Raw genomic sequence first — 17,748 nt, forward strand, 5'->3', positions numbered from 1 at the left:
GCAATAAAAATACAGGGTGTAATTTTTAACATATTTTAGTTGGTTCGAATCCCGGGTGTGGCAAGCAATTTTTTGGAAATCTTTGAATGCAGTTCTATTTCTTTTCAAAAATAAAGGAATGTTTTCTTTGAGAAAATTTTTCTATCTACAATATTAAGAGTAGTTTTCCTCCAGGTGGCATTAGAAAATTCCACCCTGTATATAATCTTCCGGTGACGGATAAGCTGACCCCAGGAGATGAGGAGACCTATTCTAGTTCTAGCTATCGCATCTACTGATGACTACTACTAGTCAAGGTAAAGGTCGAAAGGACAGGTCACAATGCTAAGCTTACTAATCGGTCATAATTTTCATAATAAGCTAGGTACAGCTTCGAACTTTTTCCATTTTCTTATGGTTAACTTGTTCCGGTTGATATGATAATTTCACTTAGCCTTGGGACAAACTGCGTTCACTTGTTGGATTTTATTTGAACTCAAGTAGATTCTGGTTTAACAGGAATTGCAGAGGTGACGTAAGAAAGAGACAGAGAGAATAGTAGAATCAAAGATAGAGAGGAAAAGTCTAGATAATAAAATGCATTAATTCCAAAAACAGTAACTATTTATCAAGGCATGCAAAATGTAACATTATGAAATGGCAACATTGCTTTAAATTATTTTGGTATGAGAAATTATAATGGTATTCATTAAACAACGGTTTTTTTTATTTCGTTTCAATTAGCTCCAAAATATTTGGTAGCGAAAATTTTGCTCAATTTGATTGCGACTGTGAATTAAATCAAAATATATTAATGGGAATTTCGGTTATGAAAACGTTCTAAAATAGATCAAAGTAAAATACATAATAAATATTACGGGTGTCAAAATTTAAGTTTCCACGTATTTTATTTACTGTAATATATATTATTAATTTAGATAAAAAAATAACTGTGAAATTGCTTCATATTCTCCTGAGAAATCGTGTTGAACAATCCTAATATTGTAGTGATGATAGATTGCAATTTTGCAACAAAATTGTCTGATGTTCAATCGTCTGTAGTTGCCAATATTTTGGCATGATACACCCTTAAAACGTCATAATCACCGGGAGGGAAAACAATTTAATAGTTCATTGGTCAAGAAATCGAGGCTGTTTCCCCAGCGGACAGGCGGAATTGACGAGAACGAAAGAGGGAACATTTTCGGAAAAAATTCAGACGGCGCGGCGACGTCATCTCAAGCTAAATTCTGCCATATCTTTTAATAGGTGATATTTTTAAACAAAAATACATTATAATCCAATGTGTTGTCGACTGTACTTTTGTAGGCAGAACAAATTAGTCATGATGACATGGTTTTATACCATTAATTAACACAGACATTAATTGGGATACTTTTTATGGACTGTCATAACGTTGTTTCACATAAAGTTTATTTGGGAACACCCACGTTATAGAGTTACTTAAAGGGTTTGTTTTTCAGAGTCACGACTTCATGCTTTTATCGATTAGGTATAAATTATAATTACCTAAACTAAACCGAAGTACTTTATAATACTATCCAAAAGTACAGCCGTTGAGAATAACATAAAATCGACGGGTTCATCCAGTGTCTAAGTAAATAGAAGAGCAGTCAAAGCAAAAGGTCGTGGGTCGATTCCCGCCTTAGGCAGTTCGATTTTTCAAGTTATTTTCAAATTAGTTTGAGATGCAATTCTTAACGCTAAAAATTAAATAACTAAATACTAACTGTAGTGAAATGAAATTATTCACAGAGTGACTGTATTGCTATTTGCGTGAATCAGCAGTCAAGTTTGAAGCCCGTTTGTTCTCAATTTCTAATCTGAATAGATTGTATAAGGGGGTTGCTATGTTTCAGAGCTATTCTGGGACTTTGGCAAACAGTTCGGACAAACTACAACGCATAAATTGATTTTATAGGACTTGCTTTGATGGGGAAATTCATTGAAAGAACTTTTCTCTTGAAACTTCATGACAAAATGACGCACTTTGGGATATAGTACTGCTTTATTTAGTTTAATTATGATGTTATGAAATCTCTTTTATGATTATCGATTGAGTAAGTATGTATAATATTAACGTAAGTATTTTTAGAGGAATTACGGCAAATTTGTACCCTAATGCCCCTAACAAAGCAGCTTTGCGAGAACTTAAGCCACGCACGAAACGAGTGTGGGTGTTTCAGAAATGTATTTCTTAGGCTGCAGCGAAAGTTCAAGGGTATTGTTAAAAAATATTAAAACGTGTATTTGGTGGTCGCCTGTGTGGGTGTGAAAAAACGATCCATTTCATTGCCACACAAGGGACCGTATTGAACGCATATCCTACACAATAGACTATTTAATTTTTTATGAAGCTATCAGCAAGCTCGCAACATCGCGTATTTGTTAGTTCGAGACTTGAACTAGAAAACGCGCACTGCTACGAGCTCGCTAGAAGTTAATAAGTTCCAAAAAAACGTCAATTTCACAACTCTCCTTTGTTACAACTCACCTCGGTCTCCCCAACTGTAAAACCCTATATAGATTTAATATGGAAAAGACAAGTTATGGCGTCGCTTTTTCACACCATACTACTGTCATTGCGCTACTAATTATCGAGACCTTTTGGACTGATGCCTTAATTGGCTCATTGAAAGCCCCATAAAAATAACGTTATGGCAATAATACACACCCGTTCTTAGCTATAACCATATTTCGAACATATTTTCCTCCACTATTGCCGTGTTAACTAGGGAGACTGAAAGAGCGAATCCGTGACATTTATTGAAGAAATGGGCCATTTCAAGACCTGTGTCCAAGATATTAGTTAATATCATTTGATTTCAAGTTAATTTAATTCGATTTCACATAAAATTAACAAAAATGTCTCCTACAAGAACTAATATTTAAAAGACCTATGTAGCCTGTACCTGGTTCTGAAACTAAAATGCTCCGAAACTAAGATGTTCACTATTTCAGGCATATCCAAATGAAAATGGACAAAGTCTCATCATTACAGCATCGGGCGAACTTGATAAAAAAGCACAAAACTCTTCAGAGTAAACCAGATACTTGTTAATGCTAGATAATAGGCACTGAAATCGGATTTAAATCTGATACGCAGTTAACTATGTACCCAGAATCCTGAAATGAACCTTGTGTGAGCTATACCTAAGCAATTAATTCTAATTGAACGAAATAGTTCCAGTGAAATCAGCCTATGTCCATTTAATCAAATTTTCACATTACTCATTTTCACGAATTTTAAATTAAGGAGGTTCCTACCTGTACTTGAAACATTCGAATTAAAATTCTTAAATTTTAGTTTGAAAACGGCACAGTTGAACAATTTATATAACTAATTCAATAATAAACCAATACCTAGATAGATACTACATTACCAGTTTTGTTTGTTATTTGCAAGCTGACATGTAGGAATTTATAGCATTCAGGATTTCCTCTTCCTCGACCCGCGGAAATTGCGGGCCTTTCACTATTCCAAGAAATTGTATTCGCCCACCCAATAATAATGCACGAAGACAAATCCTGGGACTGTAAGAATTATTTTACTTGGAGGCTTAGAGCAGCGGACTGTGGGCCTCGAGTAAAAGTGGTTGGTTCCATCAATGGCTTTATTCCTATTGTAAGTCAAAGTTTCTTTATTTAAATACTATATTTTAATAGTAGGTACTTACAAATCGTCAAATATTTTGCTCTTAAGGAGTCTCTACACGTCTCATAATCTTTTTACCCTACCAACGCTTTGAGACCAAGATTTGGCAAGTGCTTAGAAGAAGCGCCGCAACAAACTCAGTCACTACTGTCCGACGATTGATTTAAATAAATACATAGAAATAGCAGAAGTAGGTACATGATTCAGGAGCAGTTCTCTGAAATTACCACTGAAAGTAACATCTTTACATTTTTCCAAAAATAACCATTAGACGTCATACCAGTATACTCGTAGTTTGTACATTTAACTGGCATGAGTTTTGTTCGACAATAAGCTTTATGCTAAATGATTATAAAGTTTTTTTTAAACTTTTTTAACAGCATCACCTCTGAAGGTCAGTAGGTAGGGACACTTTTTATAAAGGTCAGATATGACGTAGAGAGGCTTGGAATAAGATATATCGAAAGGGATTGGGATCCATTTGTTACATTTGATCGTCCTATCACAACGATCTGGATGGGGAATGTAATAATATCCTTGCTTCATAACATACAATTGTCATTTATTAGCACTTACTAATCTAGATGATATCAATTTGTGGTGACAGAGTAAAGCAGCGTGACAGTCAACAAATTGAACAGTGAACAAGCTGTACAATTGTTCTATATAATTATAACAACATTCCGCACTTCGTAGGGCATGCAATTTGGTCCGATTGAGCCAATTATATGGCTGTCTAATGACAACTACATGGCGGATACCAGGGTTGTAAGCTAAGTTATAAATAACACACACCATATAGAAGAAGAAGAAGCATATCTTCGTTCATACGTTCAACCAAATGACTTCCACTGCCAGACAAAGGCCTTCCCCAAGGATTTCCACAATTACCGGTCCTGCGCTGCCCGCATTTGGAAGAATGTACTAATAAAACTTTATGTAAATGATGCAATTCTGTATAGGTAATGTCGCCTCCCAGTAATAAAGATTCTTCTTCTTGATTTCTTTAGAGTTAAAAGTTGTTCTTTTTATAGGTTCTGTGGACAGCTCACGAGAACGATGAAGAATGGGCGTCGTGGCCGGGCATGCCGTACGTGTGGTTCGCGAGCCACTGGCTGGCCATGTCGCACTCCTGCTACAACCCCATCATATACTGCTACATGAACAACAAATATAGGAGAGGCTTCAAACAGGTAAATTCCCTATTCTTCATCTAATAAATAGGTACTCATTATAATAATCGTCATTTCAGCCATAAATAATGTAAAAAAATACATCTCAGAAATTATGTAAAGTTCAAAAATCGACTGCCTGAAATGGTACTGAGGGCCTAGTGCGAGTTTTCATCAAACGCGCTCACTAGTGAGCGCGTCAAAAAATTACATTAAAATGTAGGTATGACGGATTGTACAGCGCCCCTAGCGGGAAACGTTCAAAAACTAAAATTTTCATCTAGTGAGCGCGTTTGATGTAAACTCACACTCAGCCCACTGAATCCGTCTGATAAATATGTCAAAATTTTCAAGTGTCTTCTACGCTGTGTGTGAAGATATCTATAACCTTTAAACTTTAACCCTCGTATAAATAAAAAAAACCTTATAAATTGATGTCCTTTTACAGGTGTCTTTTGTTCTCATTTGGGTAATAAAACAAAAGACAAATACCCAAGCGCGCGAAAACAGAATAGTGACAGACAGAAAAACAAAATAAAAACGTGTTGTGACATTTATGGTCTGTGTACAAAAATTAACGGCCTTGGGTGTCTCCAAAACAGCCGGAATTATTTTTTATAAATATTTTAGTCGTAGCTGCCAATGTTATTTTTTCAAATAAAGAAAAAAATTCTCTTGACAAAAATGTTACATTAATTTGAAACATAAATTCGATTATTTAGCCGGAAAATCCTGTATATTTTTACGAACCTCGAATACCAATAACCCATGATCGGTGTGTTTATTTATCGCGATAAAAATATTATTGGCTGATCGTAGCCATTCATTACAGGAATCGGTTGAAAATTTTCCAAATTTGCCGAATTTCGATCACACGTTATCTCCAAAATGAAACCCGATATGTACAAATGTACCTACCTACATATTAAGTACTCGTACTTACATGCACGTACCTACTTACGTACACACGTACTTGAAAACTGATTGTTTGGAATCAGTAATAAAAAATGTTTAAATTAATTTAATTATGCAACGCGACAGTTTAAAATTAAGTAATAAAAGTGATTGCAATATTTCTTACACCGTTTATTTGACCAAAGCTCTGAAACAATAACGCTCAATACAGTAAAAAGTCTATTTTAATGATAGCGTACCTATAGGTATCCCAGTGGAAAACCGACGAATGAAGTGGAAAAGTCAGTACCTACCTTCATGATTTACAAATATCTCTCATCATTTCAGCCACAGGATGTCCACACTGCTAATAATAATAAATCATACCTAATTATTAAAAAATATTGTACTTTCTGTGTCCGAGTGAGATAATGGTGTATCTTTAATTACCTCAATTTATTTCTGTTATCGAAAGCAATTTGTTTGCCGATCGATCATTATAATTGTATCGAGATTTATCACTGAATGAACGTGAAAATTCCTTGTAATTTATACCTTTTTCAAACTCGTTAATTTTCTGAGAAAAATCACTTGAAACCAGTGATTTTGACTGAACGCGTCGTTAACTCTTTACAAACTTGTCCCTTAGACCGTTATCAATAGGTAAGAACTATTGAGAATTTGTTATTAAGAAACAAGCTACTGCCCGCGGCTTCACCCGTAATTTTAATTCTGTCTGACACCAACAATATTAATCACGCTTTACATGTTTTACTTGACGTTGCTTTATGCGTCAAAGTTATCATGAAAAATTATAAAAATAGACGTTGCTTAAGACGTCAAAAGATATCACGAAAAATTATTCTAGAAGTAGTCATTAATTTTGCGCGGCAACTCATTGCACCCGAGTCTACATGTTCTAACTAACTAACCGCAAATTCCCTAAAGAAACCACAAGTTAGGTACTATTTATGTATGTTGAATCCCTAATAATATCTATTCACACAGTTTTATTCACTAATTGAATATGTCGCTTACACAATTTGAGAGTAAGAGACTGACTGTAACCGTACGAGATGATATAAAAGGAAAAAAGAAATAAATAAAGATTAAAAGTAAAAACCTTAAGCATTTTTCAAAACTTATTCATTTAAGGTGCATTCTAGCTACCATTGTTACAAAAACCATAAAGTAAAGCTCCTTAATATCAAGCCTCCACACTATCTAACCATTCCAATCGTTTCGTATCGATCCAAAGATAACGATTGCTAGAGGTCTGAGCCGTGATCGATAATTGGGATTTATCGTAGCCAACCCATCGTTACTCTGAGAACAACTTCAACGTTTTAGCGTTCCCCGTAAAATAAATATAGATTTATGTCGGCATCATAAACATCGTTAGTGTACTCCATTATAATAGGAAATATCTTTGTGAAGCACACACCGTAAGGTAATAAAAAACATCTATATTAATAATACAAACAACCGGAGAGAGTTTGTCAGCGTATTTCTCATTCAAGCACAGTTCAAGCAGCTTAAGTAAAGGAATATTATTATTTATCAGACATTCTGCTTTCATCCAGTACAGTTAGTTGTTTTCTGAAATAGGTCAAAATGACGATTAAAACTCCAAAATAAAATTGAAAACCTAAGGTCAGTATGCAGATTCAGATATAAACACTTTAATAGTCTATTTTGTAGGAAAAACATGGGACTTTCAAAACTTAATAAAGTCCCATGTTTTTGGACCCCCTTAATTCCGTCACAGATTCCGTCATAAGCAGCTGACGTCAGCTAAAACAGATTTAGTGACAGGGCAAATTAAGGGTGGAAAGAGGGGGCTTAATTTTGTTGACCTTATTTCGAGCTGCAGGCTTGAGGCTGCAGTTGCAGCAGAAATAATTTTTGATGTATTTTCTGCATTAAAAAACCCCTTTCTGGCAGAGGAAAATCGTAATAAAAGCTTAGAACTTCATGCGAACGAAGTTACGCTAAAGAAAGTTATCATTATTATGAAATTATCGTTCTCTGTTTCAAATAAAAAATAGATAACCAAACAAAGTGAAGAGGAAAATATTGCGCCCTCTTGTTCTCAATTTATTGGGAAAAAAGCTGAAAAGATATAATATAAGCCGCTTAACTAGACGTAGCTATTAAAAATGAACTGGGTGTGGGGCGGATTCGCAAAGACTCGAACGGTATACAGACTAAGCTTCTGAGTGGAAAATTACCTATTAGATATCTCTCGGAAAATTATAAATATTTTTTGTTTCAACGAAGAGTCCTTATTATGAAACTCAAGCCGTATCAATCGTAAAAGTCAAGCATCACCTATAATAATATTGACATTATACCAATTGCAAGAAATTCTTATAATTTTTGTTTGATTTTTTATTTATTTATTATACCTAACTTATTATCTTTACCATGATTTAAAATTTAAAAATATCTTACAGTGTGAAATACAATTGATAACGAAAGTTCGTAGGTTCTAGTTCCACTTAAGGCAGTAGATTTTTAATAAATTTTTAACCAGCACGAATCATTACTTACCATGTAGAAATAAATGTATCGACGGAGAACCACGAAATAAATTCCTTGGTAATATTACCTGGTAATGTCATGAATTCTGTGGAAATCCCACATAAACCAGGGTACTGTCGTGGCATAAGTATCTAAATCCATTAAAGAGACTGTTACCTCAATAATTTAAAGGAGGGTATTTTTTCGCACTTCCTTAAACATTAAGGGATACTTTAAAATAATTGTTTTTTAAGGGGCTTAACGACAGTTTTCATAATATTATTGGCACATAATATGGTAAAAATAGCCAACTAAGTAATTTATAAAATTGCATATAAATTGTTCCATTAGTGAGCTTATTGATACTAAACAAACAAAAAACACGAGCCGGTAGAGGTGTGGGCAGGCCTCCCACTAGGTGGACCGACGATCTGGTGAAGGTCGCGGGAGGTGCCTGGAGCAGAGCAGGACCGGTCTTTGTGGAAAACCTTGGGGGAGGCCTTTGTCCAGCAGTGGAAGTCTTTCGGCTGAAACAAACGAAACAAAAGACTAAATGGCCATTTACTATCAATGATTTACTGTAAGTTAGACATAAACAGCCTTTTTCACTTAACAATAAATGATATACCCACCTAAGTAAGTACCTAAGTAAAACAATATTGTAGAAATGTTTTACCTACTTTAGTTTTGTTTTTGTACATTTCTCCGGACGCGTAGGTGGTAATTCGTCTGCCACGAAAATATTTATTACGAGGATGCTATATTACTTTGATTATACGAAATAGCGTCTCGTCTAGTATAAGTATTGGGTAAAAGATAAATTGATGTACAAACTATAAATACTAGTATTTTGTATCTTTAACGACTCTTGACAACAAACCCGGCGGCTTGGTGGTTGGATTTCAAAAGAATCATGTTGACAACTTGTCAAAACGACGACTCATGTCAGCGAGTTGGCGGGTCTGAGGTGGAATTGTGTAAAGCAATCGTTATCATTTGACAGTTCATAACGTACGATAAAGTCAGTTAAACAAAGCGTTTGACAGAATAATCGTACGTTATGAACTGTCAAATGATTACGATTGCTTTACTTACACAATTCCACCTCTGGTATGTAATCTGCGTCATCACTACATAAGTACTTACCTAGTAAAACAAAGTCGCTTTCCTCTCTCTGTCCCTTTTATACTTAGATCATCTTTAAAACTACGCAACGGATTTTGATGCGGTTTTTTAATAGATAGTCATTTAAGAGGAAGGTTTACATGTATACTTAATACATGCATGCATATCAGCATTGCACCCGTTCGAAGCCGGGTCGGATCGCTAGTTTAGTATAAATACCTTAACGTTGCGCCCCAGTAGGTATGTAACCTTCTTATTAATTTTATAAAATGTCCCAAACAAGAACAGAACTAATTTTTATAATGCATAGAGTCAAACTGTAATGTTAATCAGGATTAAAACTTTTTTAAGTGTAAATTGATTTTATCTTTACACACGATTAATAAAGGTACTTTAATAATTATAATTGGATAATGTTTTTCAAGTGTACGTAGTTAAGTGAGCTTTACCCAATTTACCTTCAAATATAAATCCACGTAACAAACTTTTGGGCCTGCCAATCAGATTAATTAGGTGTCTACACCTTAATTAAATTGGATGGTGTGCTTCTACTTAGTCTGTTTTAATTACAAAGAACTTTTATTACCTAACTACTGACCTAATACACCACAGCCAGCCATTTTAGGGAGAACTCAGATAATAGATAAATTATTGACTTCCACTCCTACGTCATCAATAGAGATATAGTTCTTGTAACTCACGAAGGCGAGTGAGCTTTACTTGTGTGTGTACGTGTAGGTACATGCACATAACGATAGTGTAAAGTCTGTCAAAACTTTTGAATAACCCTCCTTCTGGCGCAGTCGGGTAAAAACGAACAGTAGCGAGCCACCACACAAATGTACTAAAGCTCATGCGCCTTCGTGAATTGCAATAACTATACATAAGTACATTTATTAGTAGGTCTCAAAATAAATTATATTGGCAATTAAAAGAACTGGCAAGACTTTGAATTGAATTTCTAGACATATTTAAATGGATGCTCTAGAATCTAGATATAGGTAAGTAAGCCATAATGTAAGAAAAATATTGCTGAAACCTTATTTACAAAATGAAAAGTGCTTTCGTTTTCTTTGCCTAACTTTGAATAGCTTTCAAAATGTTACTTTGTCCAAAGTAATACTTTTATACGCTCCATTATATGCCTGGAAAGACATTACGCAGTTTGAAAAGATATCTTACCTTGTAATATGGTTGGTACTTAAAAGTGTAATCAATTCATACTTTACTGAGAGTATGTACCAATAAAAGTCACCAAAATTACATTTATACGACATCTACCGATCATTAATAATTAACATGTAATGTCAAAATTATACTGTGGTTGTACCACAGAATAATAATAAGTACTATTGTCCACTCACGGACATTGCCCGCGGGCGGCGTGACCGGAGGGAGCGGCGAGCGTTCGGCCACAGTTCGGCGAACGAACGAGCAATGTTCGGTTCGCGAGCGAACATGGAAGAAGACGATCCTGACGCACTCTCTTTAACGACTTTGCACTAAACAGTCTCGATACTATTGTATACCGAATAGACAATTAATTTTATACAGTCCACTCTTTTCATTTATTAACTTCCACTACACTCACTATCGAAGTAACAACTATACTATTTGTACTACATACATGTTTTATTCGTTAATTAAAAGTCCTAAAATTACACAATGAGCCAAGAAAAATTTATGAAAATTAAATGGGAGCCATTTTTTTATGCAGTACAAAGCAGGTATTTAGTGAGTTGCAGTCTAGGATGATACTTACCTGCCGTGTGAGTGCCTATTCTCTCTCGCCTTGAAAAGACCCGGATTATAGACTTGGGAAAGACTTCAGTAGGCAGTGAATTCCAGTCCCTAGCTGTTCTCATTAAAAAAGAGATAACAAAACGTTTTTCTTGTGATGTTTCTCACACACAGTGAGTGACAAGGAAATAATTGTGTACAAATTCGACTTGCACTTGGCCCGTTTTTAATAGGATTTCTTTGTGGCAGGCCCTCGGCGGGTGCCTGTGTTTGAAATTCAACGACGCGAGCCGGTCGTACCAGCGCGAGCGTTCCAGCGTTTGTGAAGGGGTGCCGCTGTCGGGTAAAGTAATGATAATTATTTTCTTTTACTATATTATTTTAAGTATCATACAAGGTGTAGGTACAAGAGAACTGCAAAGGTACAAAGGTGACAGTTCTAATTTTGAAATCGCTTCCCTTCTAAAGTCCTGAGTGCTTACCATGAGTTTACGATTATGTGTTCTCTAGCGACGGCGTAAAAAATGACATGAAAAATGTATGACAAATTGTGACCTTAAAACTGTTATTTTGTGTAGTAGTCCCCAGAGTAGTCTTTGTAATAAAGTGCTCATAAAAATTCATAAAATTTCGGAAAGCTTAGCGTATGATCACTTTATAAGCTACAATCCCTTCTAATATTATAAATGCGAAAGTAACAGTTTGTGTCGCTTTCACACCTAAACACTGGGATAGTTTGAGTCCTGGGAAAGGACATATTTTATCCCAGTTTTTGAAAATAAAAATTCACGCTTTGGAAACCGCGGGCAGAAACCTAGTCAATTATAATTGGAACGTTATTATGAAATCGCTTAAAATAACTTTCTTAGAACGAGAACTTACGTCGACTAATCAAATACCTCATAGAATTATTTTAATATTCGATGGTACTCACTGTATAGGCTCATGTTCACGTACACCCTGTATCACAGTGGTCACTTTGATTTTTCTAGCAATTAATAATTAGTGCTGGTGAAATATATTTTTTTTAGGTAGATAACAGATAAATACAAGGTTCTAATAATTGATGGCTGTCATTAAAGTGTCCAAGCATTACAATAAACTGCGAAAAATGTGTTATATGAATAATACTTCATTAAAATAAACACATATTATATCACATAATAAAAAAAATACGTTAACCGTAAAGAACGTTAATAAAAATATGAATAAACATTAATTTTGCGTACATTTTCTGATTAAATATGTGTGAAATCGAATGTGTGAAGATAAATTCATCATTTTGGTACAAAAATACACTAATTTGTCTTCTTCGTCATCACACAACAAATCTGGGTCTTGTAAAAGACTCCAAATATCTTTATTCGATGGCTCTGTGTGAGTTCTTATGCCAACACATTTTGACAATTACGAAATTACCGGGTCAGACGATATTAGAAAGCATATTAGATATTATTTAAAAAAATCACAACTAAAAAGGTTGCAACTGGCTGCAAAAAATAACTATTGAATCTTCATCGCCATAATGTCTCGATATAGAAAAAAAATAAATTACTATAAATACACGCTAATATCGGACTATCGGGACTCGTTCTTAAAAAAATAAATGCAATTTTGATAAGGTTGTCTTTGAGGCTTTAAATATTGTAAATAAATAACTTGTATGGCTTAGGAAGTATAATAAAATGTGAGTACACACCTTTAGCTTGAAATGTATCACGTTTATTTTTTCCAAAGCTAAGCAAAATGTACACAAAATTATTATAATTCAGTTTGTAATAATTCACCAAACGCACAAGAAAATACGGCAATAGTAACTTTTCCTGTGCCTAACTCATAAATAATGTCATAACAATGCAAAACCGAATAAGTTTTAAACTATCCACATATTGCTCTATTCATAAAAAAAGTTTCAAGTCAATTCTTAGATAATGAAAAAAATAATTATTAATTCCTAAAAACGTCAAAGTGACCTATGTGTGTATATTTAACATACACACATAGGTCACTTTGACGTTTTTAGAAAATAAATTCTTAGATAGAGATCGTTGTCTACGCGAGATAGCTGAAATATTTTGTGATAATAAAAGACGTTCGCTATATTGACGTGTGCCCTTGAAATACAACTTCTGGGAATAAAAAAAAACAGGCTAAATGCCAATCACTACAGTTTAAATCCGGTTTACATTGATTTCAGCTGTTCTAAAGATAACCATGAGGAACAAATACTCCTATTTTTGATCGATACACTAGCATTTATCACATTTCGTTTTGTTTGGCAACGATTTATCAAAATATTTTTGGTTGAAATCAATTTCTTACATGATTGTGAAGTCTAACTATTAATTCTATATTTTCTGTTCTGATAAATAGTCAAAACTTTTATACTTTTATCAAAGTCAGTCCAGTAATTATGCTCGTAGATTGCATTCGTTGCGTAAAGAAGTAGGTAACAAACATCCATCCATCCTCACTTTCGCGTTTATAGTATTACGACATAATACTAATGTACCAATTACTTTAGGATAAATTAAAAATTCCACAGAAAGAGCATTTTGTTCTAAGATTAATTTGAGCAAACATTTCAAATATAAGAACCTAGGTATAAATATCAAATTATTATAAATGCTTTAACGTTGTGACTTCTTTCGCCACAAATTCCTATTTATAAAACCTACCTTTACAAGAACGTAATAAGAAGGCACGTTTAATTTAGTCGAAAAATCTTTTATCTTTAAGAAGCACTAGCAGTTCATAAAACAAATTACTTTTAATGTTACTGAAGTTTCTTGGTCAAATTAAAATATTATTACGAGCTAGGCTCAGTTCAAACAAAACTCCTTGTAACTAAAGTAAGTATTTAATGAAATTTTTACTTTGAAAAGGTAAAGGTTATCGTTATAAAAAAGTAATGATCCAAACAGCTTTTTACTTTAGTTAGACTTTTAGGGTGGATTTTATTTAGTCGTCTATCAACCTTTTATTTGTGCTTAATGTATATTAATAAAATATAGGTAATAAATCTTATAAAAACCTAACATCGGTACATTTTAAATCTAGGACTATGTAACTGAACTTTTTTAACCTATTTTAAGTTTTAATTGTTTAAAAAAGTTCCATCACGGGGGATTGTTTAAATTTTAAAAGTGATGGGCAGTTGTCCATCACGATAAATAAGTTTATCAAAGCTCTAAGAAAAACAACAAAACTATCGTTACATTTTTAAGCAATGCACAGGTCCCACTTTCTTGTTTTATTTTATTGAAAATGAGAGTGAACAATATTTTCAACCAAATACTTTACTTGCTTCTGAAATACGTCTAAAGTCGACGCTGGCAATTTTCGTAAGCATTAGTTACCTAAAATCTAACCCAAAATTATCACCACTCAAGTTGACATTATGATAGGTACAAATCATATTGCCTATCTAGAATTGATAATCCCTAACATCCATTGATAATAACGGTTACAATATACATAGGTATCCACCTAATAAATCTAATTTACAGGCACTAGAAGGCACTCGTATACCGAGATAAGCTGAAATGAAATGAATACAGATACGCAACGGTTATTTTGTGCAATTCAATGCAAAGTACATCCCACGTGGTATAAGGGGGTCCCGAGTCTGGGAACTTATATTTGATGAGTCGTAGCCCAGACAACTTTGGGAACCACTGCCCTAGAGCACTACCCTCTATGACACCCATCTAACAATAAAAAACTACATAATTTGAAAGGTATAAAGATCAGTTTACTTCAGAACTTACGTAATTTTACGCGCATTGAATCGGGACTCTATAATGCAGCGGTTCCCGAATGGTGGTCCGCGGAACCCTGGGGTTCCGTGGAAAGGCCGCAAGGGTTCCGTAAAAAATATTATCCCACGTTTCGTGACCGACGTTGTTCGCTCGCACCACACTCGCACCGACTTGTTTACGCACAAGGGAGGGGCAGGGCGTGCGGGCGGAGTAGTACGGGGGTTCCGCTAGGAAAAGTATAATCAATTAGTGTTCCTTGGCAAAAAAAAATTGGGAAACCCTGCTATAATGTGCGTCACTTCGTAAAAAAATAAACCACACTGTGCCAAAAATTCTTGCTGACGTAAAGAAAGAACATAAGCCTAGCATTTCAATGGACTGCTTTCGTAGATAAAATCAAACAAATTCAACGTAACACATAGCTAAGAGGGTTTCGTCTATCCATCTTAATTCTGCTGGTAGTGAAGTTTGTTATACAATTATCATGGACAAGTAAGAACAACTGCTCGGTCAGGAATTCGGCTATACCAGCAACCGAGTTACCGCAGTTTAGCAAACTTTGTAATGTAACACAAAATAATGTTCGAACTAAGTCGAAAGTCTTGAGTCATGATCGAGCTATGAAGTACAAAGCAACTTAGGCTGGGTTGCACCATCTTACTTTAACTTTAACAAACATCAAAAGTCTGTCTAACTCCATACAAAATACACCGGTTGTCGTTATAGCACAGAATAATAATAAGTACGTTATAGTCACAGTTAAAATAAGGTGATGCAACTCAGCCTTAGAGTAAGTAGGTTTGTTAAAATACTAAAGATTAATAAAAATGTGTTACATTTAGTTTTTTTTACAAACGTTTATTGAGAACCTTAGTTATTCACATTCCTCGTTGTTAACGATCTGTGTGATAGTTCACCAAATCCTACAGTAGGTAGATATTAATTAAACACAGGTCAGCAGTCCGGAACCGCCCCACAGATACTTATGTACTAAAGTTATTTTTTATAGTAAAAATATCATTATACCGTTAACAGATTATGTTCTATTCTCGTTATTTTATTTAATGTACTTGGAACAATTGTGGAGTTTATTTTTATTAAATATTTTGTAAATGTCATATTTTAGGTCTACCTTTATCTTATTTTGTATTTATTTAATAAATTGATATTTTATTTTAACTGCAGCGCCCTCTATTGCGCGCCTTTTTGTCAGGAAGTGTTACGAACCGACACGAATTTTATCGATAAACCGTCACTGTCAAAAGGGCGCTTATTTGGCGTAATAACCCCCCATGTTGGTACCCGCTGAAAACCAGCTTCGTAACTTGACGACTTATGTCATGTCACGATTTTCGCTGAGCGGGCGCCTTTTCAGCATGGTTCAGTAATTTAACCTCTGTAGATACATGTATGCACATAAATGTTAATGCTGAATAAAGGTATTCTATTCTATTCTATATAATGGCGAATTAAATTTTGTTGCTTTTGCTTTAATTTTTAAGTTATTTCTGGATAGAAGTCCAGAAATAACTTTACCTCTCCTTAATTTTCTTTTGGCTCTTTCAGATTGACATTAAAGTACCTTTTTAAAGTATTTCCCAAAAGGAATTGCTATTTACCTTCCCTTTGCATATCGTTGTATCATTTGAGACGGATATTTAATGATGTCGTTCGCATCAATCATAATGTCAAAGTTTTGCGTTTACTGAAGTTAACGTTGTTCATTGACTAAGGTTATGTTGACTGATTAAATAGTGACTTAGACATCTATAATAAATAATGTATAAAGAAGTCGAAGCTTTGCACTACATTGCTCTGAAAAGGATAGTGCCAGGGTCTGGACTAAAGTAAGGTGTACGGATGCAATATGGTTAAGTTCAACATAGCGAGTGTTATTTAATGCCACAATCGCGAAATCTTATGCGTAGTACGTATACATCGATGATATTTTGTATGTAAATAATTCAAAACAAAACTCCTTTTTTCTCTTAACTCCAGGGATAGATTTCAGTGCGCTTCAGTTTACAAATTAGTATTGGCCTGAGGAACAAAATGCACTATGGTTTCATTCTGGGCAGCATTTGGTCCAACTTCCATACATGGATTGGCACTGTCCTTTATGTTACTTTTTGTGAACTGGGGGCGTAGTGTGAGTTTACATCAAACGTACATATGTATTCGATATAGAGTGCGTAAAAAAATCTATGAAGATTTTAGTTCTTGAAAGTATCCCCTTGGGGCGCTGTACAATCCGTATCATACATTCATTACATTTAATATCTTTTTGTACGCAGTCGATATCGAATACGTTTGATGTAAACTCACACTGAGTAGGTACTTTTTACAAAGAAGTACTTTCACCTAATTTGTATTCAAGACACAACTTATTATCACCAAAGTTTTAGCGACTGATTAATTAGGTAGCTATAGGACCTGAAAGAAATTTAATTCTCTAAGTAATATATCAAGGAGACCGCAAGGCTCTAACTCTATACCCACGCAATGAGCGCACAAAGTGAGGAGACTTTGTTTTTACGAACTTCACAAAGCTCTAACGAAATACTACTAAACTTACTACGACTTCTGCGTGTCTTATTAATTTTGCTCGACGTATGCGTGGGCAGATGTGTCGGCATTGTACATAAAGACAAATAATAATTGGTTCCATTACTATTATTATTAACATTTATTAACCTAACTAGAGATCCAAGGGAGGAGTCGAATTTCTTATTTATAGCGTGTACAATTAATGTGTGATGCCCTAAATCAAAGCTCGAACTGACATGGGTACGAGAAGGAAATCGAAGCTTTATTTGGTCTAGAGCACTATGTTTTATGACTACGTAGATATTTTTACTTCACATCTTGGCTTATTGAA

At 34.5% G+C, this 17,748-nt stretch overlaps 1 protein-coding gene across 1 annotated transcript in view; it reads left to right on the forward strand.

Annotated features, from left to right (window-relative positions):
- LOC114364005 (RYamide receptor-like) overlaps window positions 1-17,748 on the forward strand; it is a 33,596-nt gene that overhangs the window by 3,124 nt on the left and 12,724 nt on the right. Inside the window, exons 4-5 of the mRNA XM_028319981.1 lie at window positions 4,690-4,848; window positions 11,359-11,452. Of these exons, the coding sequence (XP_028175782.1) occupies window positions 4,690-4,848; window positions 11,359-11,452 (253 nt within the window). The remainder of the gene's footprint in view (window positions 1-4,689; window positions 4,849-11,358; window positions 11,453-17,748) is intronic.

Source organism: Ostrinia furnacalis, unplaced genomic scaffold, assembly GCF_004193835.3.
Source record: "Ostrinia furnacalis isolate ACB-3 unplaced genomic scaffold, ASM419383v2 OfSCF7340, whole genome shotgun sequence".
Classification (NCBI taxonomy): Eukaryota; Metazoa; Arthropoda; class Insecta; order Lepidoptera; family Crambidae; genus Ostrinia; species Ostrinia furnacalis.